Source organism: Nannospalax galili, unplaced genomic scaffold (genome assembly GCF_000622305.1).
Source record: "Nannospalax galili isolate Female #2095 unplaced genomic scaffold, S.galili_v1.0 scaffold186, whole genome shotgun sequence".
Taxonomy (NCBI): Eukaryota; Metazoa; Chordata; class Mammalia; order Rodentia; family Spalacidae; genus Nannospalax; species Nannospalax galili.
Window position 1 is genome coordinate 4,750,547 of NW_008358774.1, and position 22,921 is coordinate 4,773,467.

At 40.1% G+C, this 22,921-nt stretch overlaps 1 protein-coding gene across 15 annotated transcripts in view; it reads left to right on the plus strand.

Annotated features, from left to right (window-relative positions):
- Positions 1-22,921, plus strand: part of Map7 (microtubule associated protein 7) — a 171,331-nt gene that overhangs the window by 96,778 nt on the left and 51,632 nt on the right. For all 15 annotated transcript variants that reach the window (XM_008822064.2, XM_008822065.2, XM_008822066.2 and 12 more), the window contains 2 exons: positions 14,684-14,782; positions 17,941-18,018. In XM_008822064.2, coding sequence (XP_008820286.1) covers positions 14,684-14,782; positions 17,941-18,018 — 177 coding nt within the window. The remainder of the gene's footprint in view (positions 1-14,683; positions 14,783-17,940; positions 18,019-22,921) is intronic.

Genomic DNA, 22,921 nt, shown 5'->3' on the forward strand with positions numbered 1-22,921 from the left:
TGCCACAAGTTGGCACCTGTTCTTTTGAGGGCCTGTCCTTCCTTCCCTAAAACTACTCCTAAGTTACCTACACCCCCTTACCTTCTGCCCTGTTAAGCAGGTATATAAATTTCTAGTTCTTACTGTTTCTTGGTTTCTTTAATGAAATTTTAAAGCTTTTCAGATAAAAGCTTTGTCTTCATCCTGGATTTTCTTCCTGCATGTAACAGAACTGTGTGACTCTGCCCTGAGCTTATCATGATCATTCTCTTCAGATATTAATTCTTACTGTATTATGAAGTTTTCTTTTTTACATTCTAAAATTGAAAAGTTGCAAATATACAATATATGAAATGTATAGTTTCCTTCTTGAAGCATTAAAAATTCACTATTTTAACCAAAAATGGGGTGTATAATACAACCCTTCATTTATAAAAAGAACTTGACAGGTTCTCTCAATCAGGATGATTGAAGACCGTGAAGGCCTTTCCTGCCTTGCCACACAGGACAAACTCCTTCTGCCGTCTTTATGGCACCCTCTTCCTGGGCACAATGCTTACCCATTGTTGTATGATCAGCACAGGTCCTCTACTCAAGAACGTTCAGTTACCTTTCTCTGTCTCCCAGAGAACCGTGTTCCTGTTTCTCTCAGTACTTAGCACATATTTTCAGTATCTGTATGTCTCCCTTGGGAGACTTTAGCCTCAGTGTACTATTATTGTTGTAGTATGACTGATCAGGGCCTGCTGCATTTTGCTGTGTACTCACACTACATACATACGTACACACATGCATGCATACATACATACATACATACATACATACATACATACATACTATCCAGCTCATGCCTCCCATCTGTCTGTCATTGTACTTATCTGTGGTCACATACAAGGACAGCTGACCAGGCAGCACAGAACTTGTGTTTTGTCCTAGCCCCCTGAATTAAACTGCCTAGCCTAACAAAGTGAATCCAAATTGATCCAGTGCTATTAGACCAGCCACAAGCCCAAGATTGCCCTTCAAAGTGACTCTGAACTGACTACTCTCCATTTATGTCTGTGTGTCAGCTCTGGTTCCCAAGCCTAGAGCTTTATTACTGTCTTACCAAGTCTGCAGTTATTCCAGGTCTGCACTGTGAAAAATGTAGGGCGAGAGAGAAGGGTTTGTGAAGTCTATTCAGTTTTTAGCATAACAGTAGCCTAATTCTGAACTAGAAAATGTTTTCTTTCTTTTCTGTTCCTCTCCCTTCTCCTTCTAAACTTTCTTTCCTTTTCTGCCTTTCGTTTAGGGGAACCAGAAGAGAGAGTCTCACATTGTAGCCCAGGCTGACCTGGAACTCACTGTGTAGCCCAAGCTGGCCTTGAATTCAGGGAAAACCTTCTGCCTTGGCTTTTCAGGTGTTGGGATTGTAAGTGTGTGTCATCAAACCCAACTCAAAATCTTCATATCTTAATGACAAGGGGTATTAATGTGATAACTAGAGAAAGGAGCCTGGGGGATGGGGTGCATGCTATACTGTTCTCTGTGCCATGTCATGTGTCAGGTGCACATTTTAGGCCTTAACCTTGCAACCATACAATTAAAATAAAGTTAATGTGACTCTGTTTGACAGAATACAAGCTAGTGTGATTAAAGACTGAGCTGCACATTGATACAAGTTTGAACAGCTATACTCTGTAGCCTGATTTTTGGCAGATAAAGTAACTGAAACATTTATTTCATATCAACTCTCAATTTTGCTATGGGAATTGTGTGTTATTCTTGCTTTACTTTGTGTCTTTTAATTAAAAGTGCATGGGGTAGAAAGAGTAAGGAAAAGAGAAGAGAATGTCCATTTCAAGTGGGGTTTCCATGAGCTTATTGAAGTTCTAGCTTCTATTGTATGATTTGCAGAAATTTAGATCTCTCTGGTTGTTAGTAAAATTTCAACTTTGTTATGCATCCATCAATGTTATAAAATGTGAGTATGTGTGCACTTGGCTGTGAGTAGCTGAAGTCTTAAAAGCAATGAGGGAAGTTCTCTATAGAATAGGTCATCAAAACTCTGGCCTGTAAAAACTAACAAAAACCCACCAAATGTGGAGGCACATGCTCACCCCAGCACTTGGGAAGTGGAGGCAGGAGGACTGTTCCACTCTACCTGGGCTACACAGTGAGACCCCATCTCAAAAAACAAACCCAAACTATGTGCCTGCTCTCAGGCCCCTGGACCACCTAAATCTATTATCCTCTAGAAAATCTCAAGAGTAAACATGATGGTATATACTGTGGTAGTACACCCCTATAATTCCAGTGCTTGGGATAGAGGCAGGAGGATCAGGAATTCGAGGTTATCTTCAACTACATAGTGAGGCCAGCCTGGGCTACATGAGATCCTGTCTCAGAGAAAATGCATGATGAATGAAAACCATGCAAATTTTAGAGTCAAGACAAGTTGGATTTATACCCTGTGCTAACCATTCTCTGCTTCTGTTCCTTGTTACATGCTGATGTCAGTTGCTTGCTTTGCAAGATGTCTATAGAATTCTTATGTAATGTAAGCAAAGCTTCTAGCACAGCACCTGTTATACAGGGTAGGACTGATAAGGGCTCTCAATTCTAGTTGTGCTGTCTCAAGACAATTAAAGCTTGGGTTTTATAATAAGGCGTTTTCTATGTTTCTCCTGTGTTAGTGTATGAATGTTTTCAGTGATACTTTGGTGTTGGTGTTTGTTGTTGAGTTAATCTGTTGTAGGCTTTGCCAGACAAGGTTTGTATGAGAATTTTAGAGTAGTACTGATTGACATTTGCTGACCCATACTGGGTCTGATGTCCAGTACTACAGTCAATCAATCAATCAATAAGTATGCATCAGAAAATGGAGTTCAGTAACTACATGAGTAACACAGAGCCTTCCCTATGCAAACTTGCAGTATGAATGTCATGAATTTCCAGGAGAGAAATGTTGCATTATACATTTTCCCAACTTTTTTTCTATTGAGTACTTCTTTTGTTTTTGTTTAATATTTTATTTATTATTTTTCTTATTTTATGTGTATGAGTTTATTGCCTACATGTGTCTAAGTGTAATGCCCACAGACAGCAGAAGAGGGCATCAAATCCCCTGAAACTGGAGTTGTTAGCTACCATGTGGATGCTGGAAACCAAACTGGGTCCTCTGCAAGAGCAGCCAGTGCTCTTAATTGCTAAACCATTTCTCCAGCCTCTGTTTGTTTTTTGAGACAGGGTCTCCCTATGGCCCCAACTGGTCAGGAACTCACTATGTAGACCAGGCTGGCCTCACAGAGATCTGTCTGCTTCTGACTCTTGAGTACTGGGATTAAAGGTATGTGATGCCACTCCCAGCAGTTTATTTTGTTTTTAAAGACAGGGTTTAATGTAGCCCTGCCTGTCCTTAAACTCACCAGATTGTAAAGTATGGGCTTTTGGTGCTAATGATATCAATGTAGGTCCACCATTTACAGCAAATGTATCACTCTAGTGTGGGATATGGACTATGGGGACGGCCGGAGAGAGAGGCCCCAAGGTATATAGGAGCTTTCTGTACTTTCTGCCCAGTTGTGCTGTGAACCTAATACTGCTCTAAAAAGAAACAAAATAAGACTGAATGTGAATAATTGGAGAGATGCTGAGGGTCCAGTGAGGGGGTAAAGAACAAAACGCAGATGTTAAAATGGCAGCTGCAGCGTGGTAAGAATTGGCTGTCCTGTCGTTTTAAAACTTTAAGTTCAAAGTTCAGTGGTTACTGGAAACAAATTGGGATAAATTTCATAGTTCAACACCTACTACTCATTCTTGTTGAATTTTATAAAATTTATGTGAGAAAATTTTACATATTTTACCATTTTATTACAGAAGAGGCATGATAAATTATTGATATTTAGCAACAAATTTCACTGATTAAATTCTTCTAATTAATTCTTATAGGGTGAAAATTAACACACTTTTTGGAAAATGAATATTTATTTAAGATTATTTCCAGAAAGTTTACATGTCGTACTTTGATTACACTATTTCACATTTAAATGTGAAAGCTTTCTATTTTATACCTGGTATAATTAGTCTGTAAAATATTGACATTGGATTTTTAATTTTCCTTGAAGTAAATCATTATCCTGTTAAAGTAAAAACAACCCTTTTCACTCTGCTTTAATTAAGCGAAGCATAATGAAGTTGAATTCTAATTATTTTTCTTTTCCAAGTTATTTAAATCATTTCTTTAATTACAGAGTGAGCTTAATTGAATTAATCTAATTTTATAAACTGTATCCAGCTGTTGAAGTTTAGCTGGGTGGTAATTACAATTTCTATTTTACCAGTTCTCAAGATAACTGGAAAGCTTTAATATGGTTAGACTTTCCTCTCCTTTTTGTACTTGGCTCTGTACTTTGCTTGGTCTGTAAACATCATTCCAGAGGGTAGGGATACCCAGTGCAGCAGCTAGCATTGCAGCCAGTGGTGACAGCTACCTGGAGAGTAAGTCGCCAATGAAGATGAAATGGCTTGTCTTAATCTGGTATATGCTCATATAGGTAGAAAATACAGCATTTTCTATTTATAGGGTTGCCCTCTAGCTGAAAGAAAGTTTTTTTTCTGTTTGTTTGCTTGTTCATTTTAAGATAAAAGACCTTTTCCTTGGGGCTGGAGAGACGGCACAGCAGTTAAGAGCGTGCTGCTTTTGCAGAGGACCTGAGTTTGGTTCCAAGGACCCATGTGGGGCAGCTTATAAATGCCTGTAACTTGTAATTTCAGCTCCAAGGGATCCGACACCTGCAGAGACCCACATGTACACATGCTTTTTTTGTACCCTGCATAAAAAAGAAAAAGAAGAAGACTTTTTCTTCCCAGGGTGTGGTACGCACCTACAATCCCAGCACTTGGAAGCACCTCCCAAGTGCTTTGGGAGGTGGAGACAGGAGATTAGAAAGCCATCCTTGTCTACATCCTAATTCAAGGTCAATTTAGCCTACGGGAAACCCTCTCTCTAACAAACAAACGGGGCTGGAGAGGTGACTCTGCAGTTAAAGGACTGGCTGCTCTTGCAGAGCACCAGGGCTTATTTCCCAGTACCCCATGGCAGCTAACAACCATCTATAACTCCAGTCTCAGGGGATCTGACACCCTCTTCTGACCTCTGCAGGCATTGCACAACACGGGTGCCCTTGCAATTATGCAGGCAAAACACTCATACACATAAAAATAAATGAATAATTTTTTCAAAAGAAACAACCCCCCCCCGCAAAAGGAAGGCTTTTTTGTTGACTTTAAACCTGTTCAGTGTTTTAGTCTGACTGGCTCAATATGTCAGAAGGAGCCTGTAAGGTAAATCAAGGGGGTGCTGTTAATAGTAAACAAAACTGCTTGGTAGACAGTTCCTCATTGTTGCCACAAAATAGGGAGAACATATGCTTTTCCTCATGTTCAACTATGGTGGATATTTCCTGAGCTGCTTTAGAACACATTATCAAAACAAATTTGATAAACTGCTTCAGTGAAGGCTGGGATTTGCAAGTCTCTGAAGCTGGAAGGCTCATCTGGCCTTACTCCTGCTGTCAGCTGAAGCTGTAACGGCCACGTGAGTTCTGTATACAATAACAGGCAGTACTCTCTTGTGTTTGGGCAGTGTCACTGTAATTCCTCAGATACTCAAGTGACACTATCAGACCTTTCTATTCCATTTATTTTATACTGATTTTATTTCTGTGCCACTAGTTTTTGTTTCTTCAGTTTCTCCTGGGATATTATTTCTTCTGTAGAACCTTCTCTTCTAGTTTAGGAGCAGTTTGTTCCTTTCCAGTGAGGTTCATCCCAATGTGGCAGGAAGCTATGTTTAGCTTAATCTGAACATGAACTATGTACGTTTGATGGTACATTTTGGGTGCCTTTTCATTTGCATATGCTCAGTGACCAGCAAATCTACATCTAAACCCTTGATCAGGACAGCACTGCATTTTAAAGAATGCATAGGAAAACTGAATCTTAATTGAATTTTCTGTCAACAAAATAAGAAGAATGCCATATACATATATATATATAATTTTCAAATGGTTCTAATTAATTGTTTTTGCAAGAAGAAATGAGCAATACACTATTATTATTTCATCATCCTTGATCACTGTGTCAAAATGCAGATTAAATGTGTCTAGATGTTATACCAGAGCACAAAGTAGGTTTATTCTGGTGCAGAAGAGCAAATCAATAATACCAGTCAGCCTTCACCACCTTTTATCCTCTTAACCTGCATGCAAAATGGCCAAAGTCACCCCTGTGACCATGCCAACTTTCCCCTTTCACTGCTGCACACATAAGTTTTATAACATTCATTCATGTCACTATTTTCCCTATGATGGTTATATTTTTGTAGGTGATATGGATAAGGGGAAGAATCTGAGTAGTTAAGATGTCTGCTTGCAGTCTGATTCCTTATCATTTTCTGTCCAATGACAAGCGTTTTACAAGCATTGCCAGCAGCCTCCTGACGTTAAAGCAGTCCACAGCTCAGAGTGCCTCCTTGAACAGCCAGGCAGCCTTGACCTTGGACAGCTTCTCTCCTGTTTTCAGCTGCCTTTCTTTCTAAACCCACTGCTCCAGCCAGTCCTCTGGGGACTTCTAATTTTTGCCTTTGCGTTTTGCCAGTTTCTGCCCCAACAAAGAATATTATGCACTTCACTCTTGAGTTACCTAGAGTTCTTCTGTTCTTCAAAATCTCTATCACTAATAGTACCACCATGGCCTTCTGAAGCATCTTCTTGAGGCCCTGTGTGCTGTCTGGATTATTTGTTTATCAAACATCTATGGCTTATGGTTTTTCCAAAATTGATTGGTATACTGTGGCCATTTCATATGTTTACACATTGTCGCCTCATAAGGATAATGAACATCTTGAGTATAGACTCTGTGTCCTTGTATTTTCATTGCATAGTACAGTGGCTGGTCTGAAGAGGAAGGTGTCTAGAAATGTTTATTGGAAAAATAACTGAACATTTCTGAGCCTAGCAATATGGTAGGTCCAGTGATGGTAACATAGGGACTAACATCATGGGATGGCTAATAATATGAGGACACAATTTCAAATGATAACAGAGATAAACCAGAATATATTCTGCAGAGATGGAAGACTGGGGCTCTGTTGAAAGAACATATATAGAAACACAGGCTTGACAGTGACAGACACAGAGATAATATTTGAGGCCCCAGTAAGTGGTGATCTTTCAAAGAGCAGAAGGCCCAAAACACATTGCAACATAGAACTAGGCGATAAGGTACAAAGAAGTGAGGGAAAAGAGCCATTGTTCACTTTGAGGCTGAGTGCCCCTATCCAAAAATCCATAATTCTCCCAAATTCTAAACTTTTTTAACATTGACATTAATACTGCAAGTAGAAAATTCTACATCTGGCCTCATGCAATGGGTTTCAGTCAAAATGCATGTATATTAAAAATATATAGAAATATCTTCAGGGTAAGTGTACATGAAGCATAAATGAATTCTGTGTTGTGACTTGGGCTCATCCCCCAGATATTTGTTTATGTATATGCAAATATTCTGAAATTTAAAAACATTTATGATCCTAAGTATTTCAAATAAAGGATACTCAACCAGTAGTGTTATTTCTGGTACCAAGCCTAAGGTGTCCTGTTGAGTATGCTGTCTGAGTCAATTCAAGGAGGAAGCGAACTGAGGCAGTTTGGGATATGAAGTGCATGTTGATCTGATGCTCTGAGCTTTGCTTATTGCTGCTCAAGTTAATAATGCTCATGGAGAATTTAAACTAAGCAGGGGCTCTTTGTCATGTCAGGTCTTTGCTTCATCTTTTTATTCTAATGCAGATTTTATAACTTCAATTGAATAGGTACTTAAATAAAAAAGATAGTTAATATCTATGACTTAAATGTTATAATACTCCTGGCAGATATAGTTAAATGAATAAAAGGAATAGTTGTATATAAATCTATAAAATACATAAAAGGATAGCAGTGTCAAGTCTGTTGCATTAACTTTTTTCTGCAAATAGATTGGAACTAATCAATCAAACATAAGCTGCTAATATCCAACTAGTTTTTATGAGTAAAAAAGTTATACCATGTGGTTCTGTATCCTAATGTTATATGTGCACAAAGACCAATTGAATGGCTGAGTGAAGTGATTATACGGATCTAGGAATTGAGTTCTAAACTTTTGCTGCCTTCCAACCCACATTCTATATTTTATTAAATCCATGCATGATACCTCCTATATAATCCCACAACACTGAGTAGGTGGATCATGAGTTCAAAGCTAGCCTGAAACCCTGCTTTAACCAAGGGCTGGGATTTATCTCAGTGGTAGAGGTCTTCCCTAGCATGCACAAAGCCCTAAGGTGCTCATTCTCCAGCACCATTTTTGTTTTTGTGTTTGTTTTTGTGTTTTTTGAGACAAGGTCTCACTATATAGCTATGGCTGGCCTGGAACTATGTTGACCAGGCTGGTCTCAAACTCACAGAGATCCCCCTGCTTCTACCTCCCAAGTGCTGGTAAAGGCATATGCCACTGGCTGCCATTTTTGGGTTTTTTTGTTTGTTTGTTTTTTAATGTGCTGTAGATCATGCATTTTGACCAAATGAACAGGCAATTTGTTAGACAAGTTATATCGAGCCTTTGAGAGGAGACACTTCCATAGCATCATCTGTTTAAAAGTAGAAACAAAGCAGTGGGAACCCACTGGACCAGTAAAGGGAGGACATTACAAGGAGCATAGTAAGTCAGAGGGTGTGGACTATGGAGGCACATTGGCAGCTCATCTAGAGCATCAGTTTTTAGTAGATGGAGGCCTCCAGGCCTGCTGCCTTTGTATTTTGTTTTCAAGTGCATCAGCAAAACCATCCCAAGGCTGCCCACAAGGCTGCTTGTCTATGTCCTTATTCCATCATACTCACTTAAGACACTAATGGACTAAAGCTTTCAAGCAAGCAGGAAGATCAATAGAAATTTCATGCGGCAGTGAAGAGCTATTATGCATCATAGTGACTCAATTTTCCTATTTAAAACATGGAATAGAGTCAAATAAATAATATTGGAAAGTCGCCTGAATCATGTAGAATATTTTCTTTTCCTATTGATAAACTTACAAATGGTTTATGTAGTCCTATCTACTAGTTGTCTAAGATTTTTAGACTTCTAAATTTTAGAAATGTGAAGGTGAATAAATTTCTCTTTGCATTGTGGTTGTTGTTTGGTGGGTTTTTTGCTTGGTTTTGTTTTAGTGGTGTTGGCAGTGATACCCAGGGCCTCACACATACTAGACCAGTTTCCTACTCCTGAGTCCTACTCTCTAGCCCTGTTGTGTTCTTAAATAGTGAAATTCCCTGTACTATAAAAAATAAAAATTGGAAGAAGTTAATTTTTCTCCTTATTATGACTGAAGGTTTTTTAATGCTTGTTTTCTACTTAATATAATAAAGAACGTTACGTCTTAGAATACTATCCTCACTCCAAACTCTAGAAAGACAAACCAGGCCATACCCTAAAAATATTCATACCCTAACATGTTCAATCTCCCTAAGGGCCCCTCGGAAGTAATTATAAACTGAGCTAAAAACTTTCTGAAGCCAGTGGCTGAACCAGACCTTGGTGCCACATCTGTCACTTGCTCTGTACGAGCACTGTCACCAGGTTAGCCTACACTTGCTTTCCCTGGAAGGTCTGAGGAGAGAAAATTTACTATTTGTGTAGGGAATAGGGAAGGAGCCAAAAAAAACTTTCTAAGGTTTATTCAGCCTTGCTGTGGGCCAGGCTATATATTATTTCACTTAATTTTCACAACCCTGGATCTGTTTGCCCTCTTTACAGAAGGAAAAATTAAGACTTAGCTTAGATGTTATGTGGAAGATTCACACTCATAATAGCATAGCCAGGCTGCGGACTCAAAAATATACTGCTAATTTGCATGGATGTTATGAATATGGAAATTCCAGGACACTGTGGAGGAGCATAAAGTTGGGAGAAAGGACCTGGATAAACTGCTGCTGTGTGCCAAGCCCTGTGTAAATTGTTAGCAAACCTCTTCCCAGTTCATCCTCTCAGTATCTCTGTGATTTAGACAATACACCCCATTATCTACTTGTGGTCACTCAAGTGCTAACCAGCATCCAGAATCAGGTTCGGGTCGGCCTGTCTTTTGTGTTTACCATAATAACCAAAGAAATTATTGAAGAAACATGGGCTTGTATAGTATTGGAACAGGAAGTTTGACAATTCAAGCCTGGCATGGTGGCATATACCTGTCATCCCAGCACTTGGGAGGCTGAGGCAGGAGGAATGTGAGTTCAAGGTCCCTACCCTCATCCTTACAAGCATTTGTTGGTTTTTTTGTGTTCTTTTTTAGAACCTGTGCATGCATGCATGCGTGTGTGTGTGTGTGTGTGTGTGTGTGTGTGTGTGCTGTCATATAAACGTACACATGTGTCTGTGGATGCCAGAAGTGTCTTCCTCTATCACTCACCACCTTAGTTTTTGAGACAGGGTGTCTTTCTGAATGTGAAACTCACAGATTGGCTAGACTAGCTCACCAGTGAACTCGAGAGGTCTTCCTGTCTCTGCCTACCCTCCCACGCTAGGATTACAGACATGCTGCTCACCCAGCTTTCACATGGGGGCTGGAGAATCCAAACTCAGGCCCTCATGCTTGTGCAGAAGGCACTTTACCCAGTCCCATGTTTTGTGGGGGGTTCTAAGATTTGTTTTTAAAAATTTGTGTGTGTGTGCTTGCATGCACATGTATATGCTGGTGCCCACAGAGGCCAAAAGAGGGTGTCAGATCCCTTGAAACTAGAATTTAAGGTGATTGTGAGCCATTTAATGGGGGAAACAACTCAGGCCTCTACAAGAACAGCAAGTGCTTCTCTCTCTCTCAGCTTTTTTGTTGTTGTTGGTTTTTTTTTTGTTTGTTTGTTTGTTTTTGACAGGGTCTCCCTGCACGTGCTTCTCTTAACACTGAATCCTGCTTTTTGTGTGTTAATAGTAGCTTTTCTAGTGGGGTGAGATGTAATCTCATTGTAGTGATTTTTTGCTTGTGGGTTGTTTGTTTTTGTTGTTGCATTATCAAGAATAGAACCCAGGGTCTTATTCATGCTAAATACATGCTCTACCACCAAACTATACCTTCAGCCTCAATGTAGCACATCTTGATGCCTAAGGATGTTGAATGCAAAATTTAACATTTATTTTTGACATTTGACTTTTTGTGCAATATAGCAAATTAGAACCAAAAAAAAAAAAAAACAGGAAAGCTTTTATGAGGGCTTATTCAGAAAAATGACTCATACTGAACATGTGTGGGGTATGAAAAAAAGGCAGTCAGCAGAGAAAAAGTCCATGATGTTGAGTGAATATACCCAGCAAGAAATAAATGAAAATGTGTGAAATATATTCTAAACCTATGTTGCTGTTATCCTTCAGCTATCTAAAATTAAATTGATTTTTTTTCTTTGAGAATTCAAAGTTCTCCTGCCTCCACTTCAGTCTCCAAAGTGCTTACAGGTGTGAATCCCAACACTACTAAGCCAGCTCAGTAGAACATTCTTTTATTTATTTTTTTAAATATTTTATTTATTATTTTTGTTTTATGTGTATGAGTGTATTGCCTACATGTATGTGAGTGCACCCGTGTCGTGCAATGCCACAATGCTGCGGAGGTCAGAAGAGGGCTTTGGATTCCCCTGGAATTATCTTTTTTACTTTATGCGTACGAGTGTTTTGTCTTCATGTAAGTGTGCCTGTGTTGTGTAATGCCCACAGAGTCAGGAGAGGGTGTCAGAGCCCCCTGGAACTGCAGTTACATACTGCTATTAGCCCACAGTATGGTTACTGGGAACCAGACCCACATCCTCTGCTAGATTAGCCAGTGCTCTTAACTGCCGAGCCATCTCTCTATCCCCAATAGAATGTTCTTAAACAGCTTACCTTGTTAAGGATTTACTCACTTTGTGCTGGTGATGAAGAAAATTATCTTCCAATCACTCCAAATCTCATGGCACTTCATGTGACTTTAAGTATTACTTCTGAGCTGTTTTTTACAGACTAACTTACAAATAATGGGAAAGCTTGCTCTGTAACATGAACAACAAGGGTTCCAACTTTACTCCATTTTTGGTGTTTTGGGGGATGCCTCTAAAATGTGAGACTGTAGGCCTACCGTAGTTGGTCTGTACTTCACCTGCTACATGGTAACCACTGGTCACTGGATTTTGATATAAGAGCTCATGTTATAGTGTTATGGAGCCTTCGTGACATCCTCTTCTTTCCCGAGTCAGTGTCAGGACCCATCCTGGTCCACTCATCTTCATCCTAATTTATCTCTCTCCCCAGAATGTTATGTATTACACAACATGACCCTTTTTATTGGAAATTGCTGGGTAAAGTTTACTTGAGTAGCAAGTCCCACCAGAAGCCAGTGATTAAGGTTATCTGCTGTTTAACTTTTTATTTACTATCTGGTCATTCTGCTGAATCTTCCTCATAAGTGTTGCTGAGGATAGCTTAGGCCTCACCACCTGCTAGGCAAGCGCTCCACTACTGAGCCACATCACTGCCTCTCTTATTGAATCTTTTGTTTCCTTTTAAGGGGGATTTATTTTGGCTTATGGTTCAGAGGATACAGTCTCCTGAATCTTTACAAAGCTTTCCCAGCAAATAAAGCAAAATGAGCCCACATAGATAAAAAATATGCCAACCATCTATGTTTGGCTTTGAAGTGTCACTTAAGGCAGAGCAGTTGTTTAAATCTACCTAGCAAGTTCCATATGGAATTGAAATATAACCATACAAAAAAAATCAGTATTTGCCTTGCTTAGAAGACAAAAGTTGGAGTCTCTACAATCCACTTGCAACTTTAGTAATGTTTTTTTGCCAGGCACAGTGGTGCATGCCTATAATTCCAGCACTTGGGGCGCTAAGACAGAAGAATTGCCATGAGTTTGAAGTCAGCCTAGGTTATATTGTGAGTACAGGCCAGCCAGAATTATATACAGCAAGACACTGTCTCAAAAGAATAAGAGGAGGGAGGGAGGGACGGACGGACGGACAGAGGGATGGAGGGACAGAGGGATGGGGCAAGGGAGGGAAGAAATACATCTTTTGAAACATTTTTAAAATTAGCCTTCCTGGAACGCAATTACTATCACGTTGTTTCAAATTCAAACCCCTTGATCAGGTAGAACCCTCTTTTCTAGATAATATTCAGTTATAAATACATAAGATGTCCATGGGCAAGGACTACAAATTAAGCAGGCTAAGGAGGAGAGGTGGGTGATGTGGTGTCATTTTTAAATATGTCAGGAGGACTCTGATGTCACAGTTGAGCAGAGATGCAAAGGAAATGAAGGAAAGACCCAAGTTGCTATCTGAAGCAAGAGCCTTTCGGGTATATGCTCAGGCTCTGAGATGGACTGTGGAGTCAGTTGGCTCACCTGGAGCAAAGCAGAATGGAAGGTGGTACCACATAAAGACCAAACCACATCGTACCTTCTAGACCATGTTAGAGACCTAAGATTTTACTGTGGGTGTGATGGGAGGTGTTGGAGAGCTTGGAGTAGAGGAGGGAGGGCATGAAGTGTTTTAATGTTATCATTGCTTATGTGAGTACAGACTGAGGGAGCCATGGCTGAGTCAAGTAGATTAGTTAAGAGGCCACTGAAGACACTCAGAAAAGAGATGGTCAGGAGTACTGGTCAGATGCTTTTTAAGGTAGAACTGAAAGAACTAATGGATTAAATTTAGGGAATAAAGAGAGGCGAAGGATGACTCCAAAGCTTTGGACCTAATTGGCTGGAAGAATGGAATAGCTGGACTGAGAGAAATACTGCAGGTGAAAGGGAGAAAGGGAAGGACTTGGGTTTTGACATGATTTCTGAAACTGTAGCAAACATCTTCTGAAAACATGTTCAGTCAAGTAATTCATGTAAAATCAGCTGTCATGGACCTGGAGAGCCCTATATTTCTTATAACCAAAGAAATGCCTGTTAATTCTGCCCCTTGTTCCTTTCCCAGAATGTGTTTCCCTTCATCACTTTAGTCTTTGTTATTCTGGTAATGCAGTGCAGGGATAGAGCCTCGCCTAGCATGTATGATGGAGGCAGTGGCTCCAGTACCCAACTGAAAAATAATTATTTCTGTTATTGAACACTGGCAAAATCCTTTTTCAAAACTCCATTATATCTCCCGCTTTCTTTTTGATGATCTACTTGGTTATATTCGTGGAACTTTTAAATTCCTAATACACATGTGTTAAAAGAACTAAGTGAAGGCGTTGGTTTTCTGTAAACTCAGCACTCGGGAGCTCAGGCAGGAATATTTTCTGTGAGTTTAAAGCCAGCCAAGGCTAGATACTCTTGTCTCAAAACAAAAAGAGCAACAAAAAGACTTCTGTTTCTGGAAGTATTTCCATGTGGCTGCTTTCTGTGTAAAATGCAATGGTTGAGGGTAAGTGCTCTTCTGTACCCCTACCATGCCATTGATACAGGATGGGCCACCCAAGCTAAGGACACTTCCCACTGAACAGTACCCTCCTTCAGGGTAGGAGCTGTAACTACTTAATCTTTTCATTTTCTGACTCTAGCCTCCTACCTGATCCAAAAGCTGACAGTCAATGTTGAATGGATGTGTTTCTGAATAAATTTTAGGAAACTAATGAAATATGTCTTTTCTCTTTTGTCTCATTCTCTAGTGCCTGACAGCTATAAAGTGCAAGAAAAGAAAACTGCCCCCAACCGCCCCTCCTCTACAGTTTCAGGAGAAAATGTGGACCACTCAGGAAATAAACCAGGTATGATATAGGGCATTTACTTAAGGAAAGAAGGTTATTTCAGAAGCCTCAGGCTGGAGAGATGGTTCATCAATTAAGAACATTTGCTACTCTTACAGCTGACCCGGGTTTTAGTTCCCAGCCCCACATGGCAGCTTACAACTATCTATAATTCCAGTTCCAGGGGATCCAGTTAATCTTAAAAGGAAAAACAAAGCCTCAGACACATGCTGGTGAAATGTAAACTAAAAGAATTTAGGACACCTTCATTCTAGTCCTCCCACCAAAACACTCTCAACAGCTTTGTGTGAAGCAACTCAAAAGCTCTCAAAGCCTTGACTTTCTCTTTTGATGGTGAAAGTGGAAACACAGGCCTCTCTTAATCATTTTTGACAATCACCAAGATGATGTTTGTGAATGCATCTGTTTAGTACCAACCAGAAGTAATTCTTTTATTGTGTTTGAAACAAAGTTACAACACAGTTTTGTGCCTGTGTGCCCAGCCATTATTATACATCTCTTCTGTGACTTTCTCAAAGACCATTTAAAGAAATATTTACAGACAGCAATGCACACACAGCAGTAAGCTGCTGTTCTGTTCCCTGTACACCTACCTACACAGTAATTTTTTGTAATAGCCTATGATTCATGATTTGATCCACTTCATACAAAGAAGCAGTCTGTAAACATAATACAAATAGCTGAATAGGCAGTGCACTCTCTTCCCAGCATCCAGCAACCACTGTGTGGTTCTTGGGTGAGATGGGCATTCAGTCAGGTGAGAACCCAGAGGTTCTTGGAAGTCTGCTTCATTGCTATACTCAAGCTGAAGCCGCTCAACTTCAGTGAGTCAGCAAGAGTAAAGACCGAAGTAACTGGGTCTAGTCTCAGAAAACATTCTCCATTCTACTTAGTTTTGTCATTTTTTCTCCATGTGGAAAGTGTCTTGAACTGAGTAGATAAATCTGGCTTGTCGTTTAGAGGAAAGACAATAGCAAGCATTGTTGCTTGAGCAGTCATGGTGGAAAGCGTGTGTGGTTACAGCAGAGCTGTAATTAGCAGGTAGGGATTTCCCCTTTACTCAGCTTGTCTTTTCATTCATTCATTTCTACGTCTATCCACCCACCTCCCTCCCAACCACCATGTAGTATTTACTGTGGAGATTTCTCTGTGCCTGGAACTGGGAGAGGTAATCTGTAAGCAAGCATGCCCCATCCTTGTGGACTTATTTTAGGGAGTTTTAACACCTTATACTCAAGTGAGCACCCCACGGAAGTCAAAGCTCCTTTTTGGTTTTGCTTGTTTTGGTTTTTACAGTGTTAGAGATCAAACTTAAGGCCTTGCTTATGCTAGGCAAGCATTGTACCACAGAGCCACACCTCAGACCTCAACCATTTGATTCTCATTGCTCATTGTTCAGTGAGCTGAGGAGACATTTCCTTTCCTGATTATGTCTTTTAAGCATTCTTGTGTCTACTTTCCTGTATATACAGATAAGCAAAGCTATCTAAAAGGTTCTTGTTTTAAAACCTTCATGTGATTTTCCTGAGTCTCTCCAAAGGATGATTAAGAAGTTATATGTTACATAGCTGGGCTTGAATAAAGCATTTGATTTTATAAGATCTGGGTCATAGGGCTATCTATATAAAGCAGTTTGTTGATTTTCATTCTGTAGAACTTGAAAAAAATAAATATAATGTTTAGGGATGTTTTGAATGTTGTCCTAACTAGATGTAGACATCCTAACTAAATGATTTCTAGGTTCTTTTCAACCCAGCAAGTTTCAGCTAAATACCCTTCCTGTCTATCATGCTAACAACAAAATGCATGAGACTGCTCCAGAGCATCTGACTTAGAAAGCGGCTGTCCACATTCCACTGGGGACTGTTTTACATTGGAAACGTGTTGAAACTCCTGCATGTATTTTATAAGTACATGCAAGCTGCCCTTGTCATCCATTAAAGGCTGTTGTTCTCAGCTATGGATACCAAACCCAGACCGAAAGAGACAGAGAGCTAGTGGTTACAGATCCATCCATATCTGCTTGTGACCAGCTACCTCCAACTGATCAAGAGATTGACCTAATTAGAAGAGAAAATTGCTTGAGAAAAGCACAAACTTCAAAATCTTTAAAAATCCCCTGTAACTCGTGTCCTTTGCTAGCCTCTACCACAGGTCTTTTCAAAAGTCACTGAAACTTCATTCTTGCTTATTGACAAGTCATTTTCCTTCACAGAGTGATGCACTGCCTGGTCTGTTCTGGCTCTTCTGACTGCCTGCCACTGTGTATGGAAAGACACTGAGCTGAGTTTTAAGCCCTAGCTCTGACACTATCATCAGTCATAAATATTTCTCTCATTTTACCATTTGAATAATCAGTATATGTTCCTGAATCAATAAATTGGTGACTAACTCTTAGGAGTATTAGGAAAAATGCTAATATGTGTGAACGTTGTAAAATGAAAAGCATTAACAAAAGTTATTGTGTAACTATAGTTACAAATGAGCTAGAGCCTAGTGTGCTCTTAATTCAAAGCCTGTCTTGAATTGATTATCCTGATCATTGGGAGTCATTCTGTAGGAGAATAACCATACTTCCAAGTTTGTTCAGGACAATCAGGTTGACACATGTCGTAACAGTGAGAATGTTAATAATACCCTTGTTCATCTTCATTGTTTGATTTGTGCTGCTGGAGATTGAACCCAGGCTCTCAAACATGTAAGGCAAGCACTGTGCAGCTGAGTTACATCCCCAGCCCTTCCTTCCCTTAGAAGCACCCAGGTAGAATGCAGATCACAACTGCAACTTTACTTATACCAACACCTGTTTCTCTCAAAAAAGTAATGATAATAAATCATATCACTAAGAAGACACACATATTAATTCTTATAAGACAATATTAACATTTCATTCATCAAATTTTGAAACTTGTATGTATATGTGGGCAAAGAGTATGTGCATGTGCGTGCAGGTGCCCTGGAGCTGGAGGTGCAGGCAGTTGTGAGCCCTCCCTCCCCCATGTGAATGCTGGAAACCAAACCTGGATCCTTTGCAAAAGCAACATTCACTCTTAACTACTGAACCATCTCTCTATTCATCAAATACTTTAAACCAAGAAATAGGTGTCATTATATACCTTTTTTTTATAATTCACTCTTCTCATTCAATCTCATTTCAGACCCCCCACTTGTGCTACGAGTTGATGACCGGCAGCGGCTGGCCCGAGAGCGCCGAGAGGAACGAGAAAAACAGCTAGGTAGCCCAAGGCCTGTATGCACAGGCTATGTTTGATCACTTAAGGACACTCTTGTTGAAATGCTGAATTTTCTCCTCTAAGACAAGGGATACTTAGCACTGAGCACATGGACATCACCGTATCCTCTGTACTGACTTGTGGGCCTTTTTTGCAGATGGACAGAAGCAGCCTGGTGTGTGATCCAAGCACAGGGCTGGTATTACACAGCAGTCAACTGCAGCCGGATCATTTTTACTTAATAATACATTGCATTACAGTTGCTCATGGTGCTAAAGGAAACATGGAGTTATGGTGCAGTTTAATTTTTTGTTTCTTGGGACAGGGTTTCACTATGTAGCCTTGCTAGTCTGGAACTCACTGTGTAAACCAGGTGGTGTCAAATTGCTGTGATCCTTTTACCTCTGCCTCCTGAGTTTTGGGGTTCCATGCATATGCCGTCACACCTGGCCAGTTTACATGTTAAAGCTAAGAAAATAGAAGGCAGGGACTGGGGATATAGCTTATGGGTTCCATACTCACCTAGCAAAGCCAACACCTTGGGTTTTATCCCACAAAACCAAAAAAGAAAAAAAGAAATACAAGAACATGGTCCCTTTTTAGGTACCAAGTTATGAGATGGAGCGCTGTCAGCATACTTCCTGGGGCTCCCTGCTGAATAAGCCTGCTGTTGACTTTATAAACAGGATACCAAGGTCCCTGCTTTTCCTCTTGTCACTAGAGGCCCTTATGAAAGGTCAGGAGCTCTAGTATTTGCCTGTAGCCACCTGGCAAGCTGAGTCACAGACAGGCTTACCAGGAAGTGGAAAGCAGGACACTCAGAAGAGGAACAATCTCGGTGTTCTGGAACGTGTGGCAGAGCAGCCAGTGCCAACGCCTCCTTTAGTTTGAAATCCTTTTTTATTGCTGTTTGTTTTAGAATTAAACTTTTATTTTGAGTGATCTTGTGTTTCCCATCCAACAACCATTTTTTAATTTTATTTTTGTTCTTTTTTTAATATTTATTATTTTTATTTTATCTGTATAAGTGCATTCATTGCCTGCATGTAGGTAAGTGCACCCGTGTCGTACAGTGCCTGCAGAGATCAGAAGAGGGCATCAGATCCCCCTGGAACTGTAGATGGTTGTTAGCCGCCATGTGGGTGCTGGGAATCAAACCCTGGTCCTCTGCAAGAGCAGCCAGTGCTCTTAACTGCTGAACCATCTCTCCAGCCCCTTTGTGTTCTTTTAACAACTTCTCATATATATGATGCATTCTGGTTGCTGTCACCCTCACTCTCTCTTATTTCCCTCTGATCTCTATTGTACACCCCACACACAAGTCCCTTTTCTGCATTCATGTCTTTTTGTTTTGTTTTGTGACCCACTGAGTTTAACCTGGGTTATCTGTGTGACCATGGATTTATTACTATTCCTTAGAGCAACTAATCAGTGGGTACACAACTAAAAACAATGTCTGCTCTTCCCCCAGACTCTATCAGGATAATTGAACAAGGAGGAGTAGGCAGTGTTGCCAAACAAGGATCCTTATGTGCTTTGAAAAGAAATGCTCAGTCAGCATTGTCCAGAGTGTGCAGATGATTTGAAACATACACCATCTACAGGCCAAAGTCTTTGTAGGAAAATAGCTTTTACTTTCCTAAAGTTCTGCAGTCTATAAGAGTTAGTACTTCCAGCCTCTCTAGCCCATTTTTATTATTCCTTCAAGAACCTAAGAGTATAGTATTTAATGGAAATTTGTTTTCAAGCCTGGAAGCCCTGGTGACATCTCTTAACATAGGCCTGTTTCTCTTCCTTGCCACAGTAGCCAGAAGAAGTTATTTCTTTTGCTGCAGTGGTTTTTATTTTTGTTGATACTTTTTTTATTTTTTAATTTTTAATTTTTTGGTCTTTTTGAGACAGGGTCTCCCTGTAGCCCCAGCTGTCCTGGAACTCACTATGTAGACTGGGCTGGCCTTGAACTCACAGAGATCTGCCTGCCTCTGCCTCCCAAGTGCTGGGATTAAAGGAGTGCGCCACCACGCCTGGCAATTTTTTTTTATTTCAATTTTTCTTCTACTTTTGTGTGTATATGTATATAATGTGTGGGGGTTTGAATGCTGTGTGTGTGTGTGTGGAGGTCAGATGACTACTTACAGAGTCAGTTCTCTCTGTCCACCTTTATGTGGGCTCCAGGGATTGAACTCAGGTCACTAGGCCTGTGCAGAAAACACCTTTACCTGTAGAGCCACCTCACTGGCCATTTTTGTTGGTTTTAGTTTTACTGACACAGGATCACATGATGTAGCCCAGGCTTGCCTCAAACTTGTGATCCTCCTACCTACTGGGATTACAAGTGTGAATACCATGCCTGGCTACTGCTAAAGTGTTTTTAAACACATTTTTTTAACTTGCTGGAAAAGAGTTAAACTCTGCTGTCTTTCTGAGCCTAGTGTTTCCTCCTAGACCTAATTCATGTTCCCTACTTCTGACAGGTTTCCTGCAGGCAGGCAGTTCCTGGAAAGCAGGCTGGCTCTGGCCCTTGGGCCTTCTTCCTCCTCCTGTGCATATTGCTCCCTAGTAAGGTTGGTTAGATAAGCACTGGAATATTCAAACGGAAAGGCTCTTACTGAATAGAAAATCTTTGGAATGTGCATGATTTTAAAACAACAGAAAAGATTGGTTATGTCAGCTGCTACTGGGCTTTCAAACTTTAAAGCTTTTTGTGTAAAAAATATGGAAAATATTTTACCACTTCTGGGAAGAAGAGTATCAATATTTATTGGCCAGTGAGAGTAGTTATTTACTATTGGATTCAGGTTGAAATTAATATTAAATCATTGAAATTTTTTGTTTGCCTATTTGTTTTTCAGCCCACATATCTTAATAAGCCTGGTGGAGAGAGGAAGGGCAAAGGCTGGATTGTTGTGTTTGGTGGCATGATGTGTTTGTACTGTTTCACAATTGGGCAGGGTCTATTAGTGTTTTCTGTAGGTTAAACCTCTGAGTCATACTTTAATGCTTTTATAGTCGAGCTATGTCACATGGCCTGCTTTTTCTACATTACCCTTCAATATTTCACATAAAATCCAGCATAATTTCCTGTATGAGATTGCTTTGTTGGTTAGTTGGGCATATGTTCCCAGAAAGCTTTCTTTTTCTGCCTTAAAAGCTCTATAAGTGGTCTCCTGAACTACTACATTCCATCTAAATCGATTCAGGCCATTGCTCCAGACTTCCTCTTAATTTCTGCATCTGTCTTGCTATCTCTCCTCCCAACCTGAATTTTGTCCCATTCCCCCAACCCCTGCCCCAGGGGAAGAATTTCTCAGTCCCACTCATTTTTTCCACTCTCCTGTGGGATGTGGATGGATTTCACATTTCCAGCTACTTGAAAGGCAACAGGTACTTCCTTATTGTCTGAAACTGAACTTGTTTTGATTCTTTGATTCTTGTTTTGTTTTTGACTAGGGTCTGTCTCTCTCTCTCTCTCTCTCTCTCTCTTGTGCGCGCGTGCCCAGGCCACCCTCAAACTCACAACAATCTTCCTACCTCAGCCTTCTACTCAGAAGCATTACTCAATAGCATTATAGATGAGAACCACTACACTCTGCTTGAAACTCAGCTTCTATACAACTCAATTATTTATCTCTCACTCAAAACTGACTCCTCTTAGTAATGTCTGTGTCCTAGTCAATTGCACTAATATTAATATTTTCCTAGCCCCAAGAATTTGTTCCTTTTTAAAAAAAATTTTTTTTATGTATATGAGTGTTTTGCCTGCATGTATGTAAGTGTACCAATGTCATTCAATGCCCATGGAGGCCAGAGGAGGCATTGGATCCCCTGGAACTAGAGTTACAGATGGTTGTTAGCCACCCTGTGAGTGCTGGTAACTGAACCCAGGTCCTCTGCAAGAGCAGCTGGTGCTCTTTAGTGCTGAGACATATTTCCAACCCTGAGAAATGATTTCTTTTAGCCATTTTTGACACTTCTACCACTAGAGGTACTGCATTATTTCTTAATGGTAGTCTTAGCTATTAGATCTTTCATAGAATAAAATATTCTCTTTTTTAAGGGTGAGGAGATGGCTCAGTGGGTAAAGTGTTTACTGTACAAGCATGAGAACCCGAGTTCAGATCCCTACCACCCACATAAAATTGGGGTATAACAGTGCATGTCTGAAACCCCAGTACTGTGTGGTGGAGGCAGGCAGATCCTTAGAAATCACATTCTAACTGAAATGATTAGCTCCAGGCTTACTGAAGAGACTCTGTCTCAAAAAATAAGGTGGAAAGTGATAGAGGAAGACACCCTGCATCAACCTCTGGCCTCCATGCACACATATGGTTGAGCACACAAGGAGACACATGCTCATACAAGTATACAGCATACATATGTATACAACAGAGAGAGAGAGAGAGAGAGAGAGAGAGAGAGAGAGAGAGAGAGAATGAATTCTGTCTTCCTTGACTGACCCAATACTGGCCACTGATGAGTATCCACCCTAGTTTATTCAAGAGCCACCTGTAGCTACCAGTCTGGACTCAGCCTAATCAGTAAGTGGGTCTTCCCATGTACTAAACCCATCTAGTCATAGGTATCACTGGCTCTGTCTTCAAAGTAAATTTTGGATCTGTGTGGCATATCTTCTACCTCTACCATCTTATTAGTTCAAACCTGGATGAATTCTATCTTAATCATAGAAACTACTTGATCATCCTTCATGCCTCCACCTCTGTGTCAAAATTAGAGCCATCTCTCCAGCCCCTAAATTTAAAAGTTTTAAATCATGAAAGATTATCACAGAAAATATCATTGATACAGCACTTGAAGAAAATTTTAAGCTTATGAATCTGTAATTGGCTTTTACAGCTACATGTAAAACTGTTCTATCATGTGTTTTGTTTTGTTTTTATTTTATTTA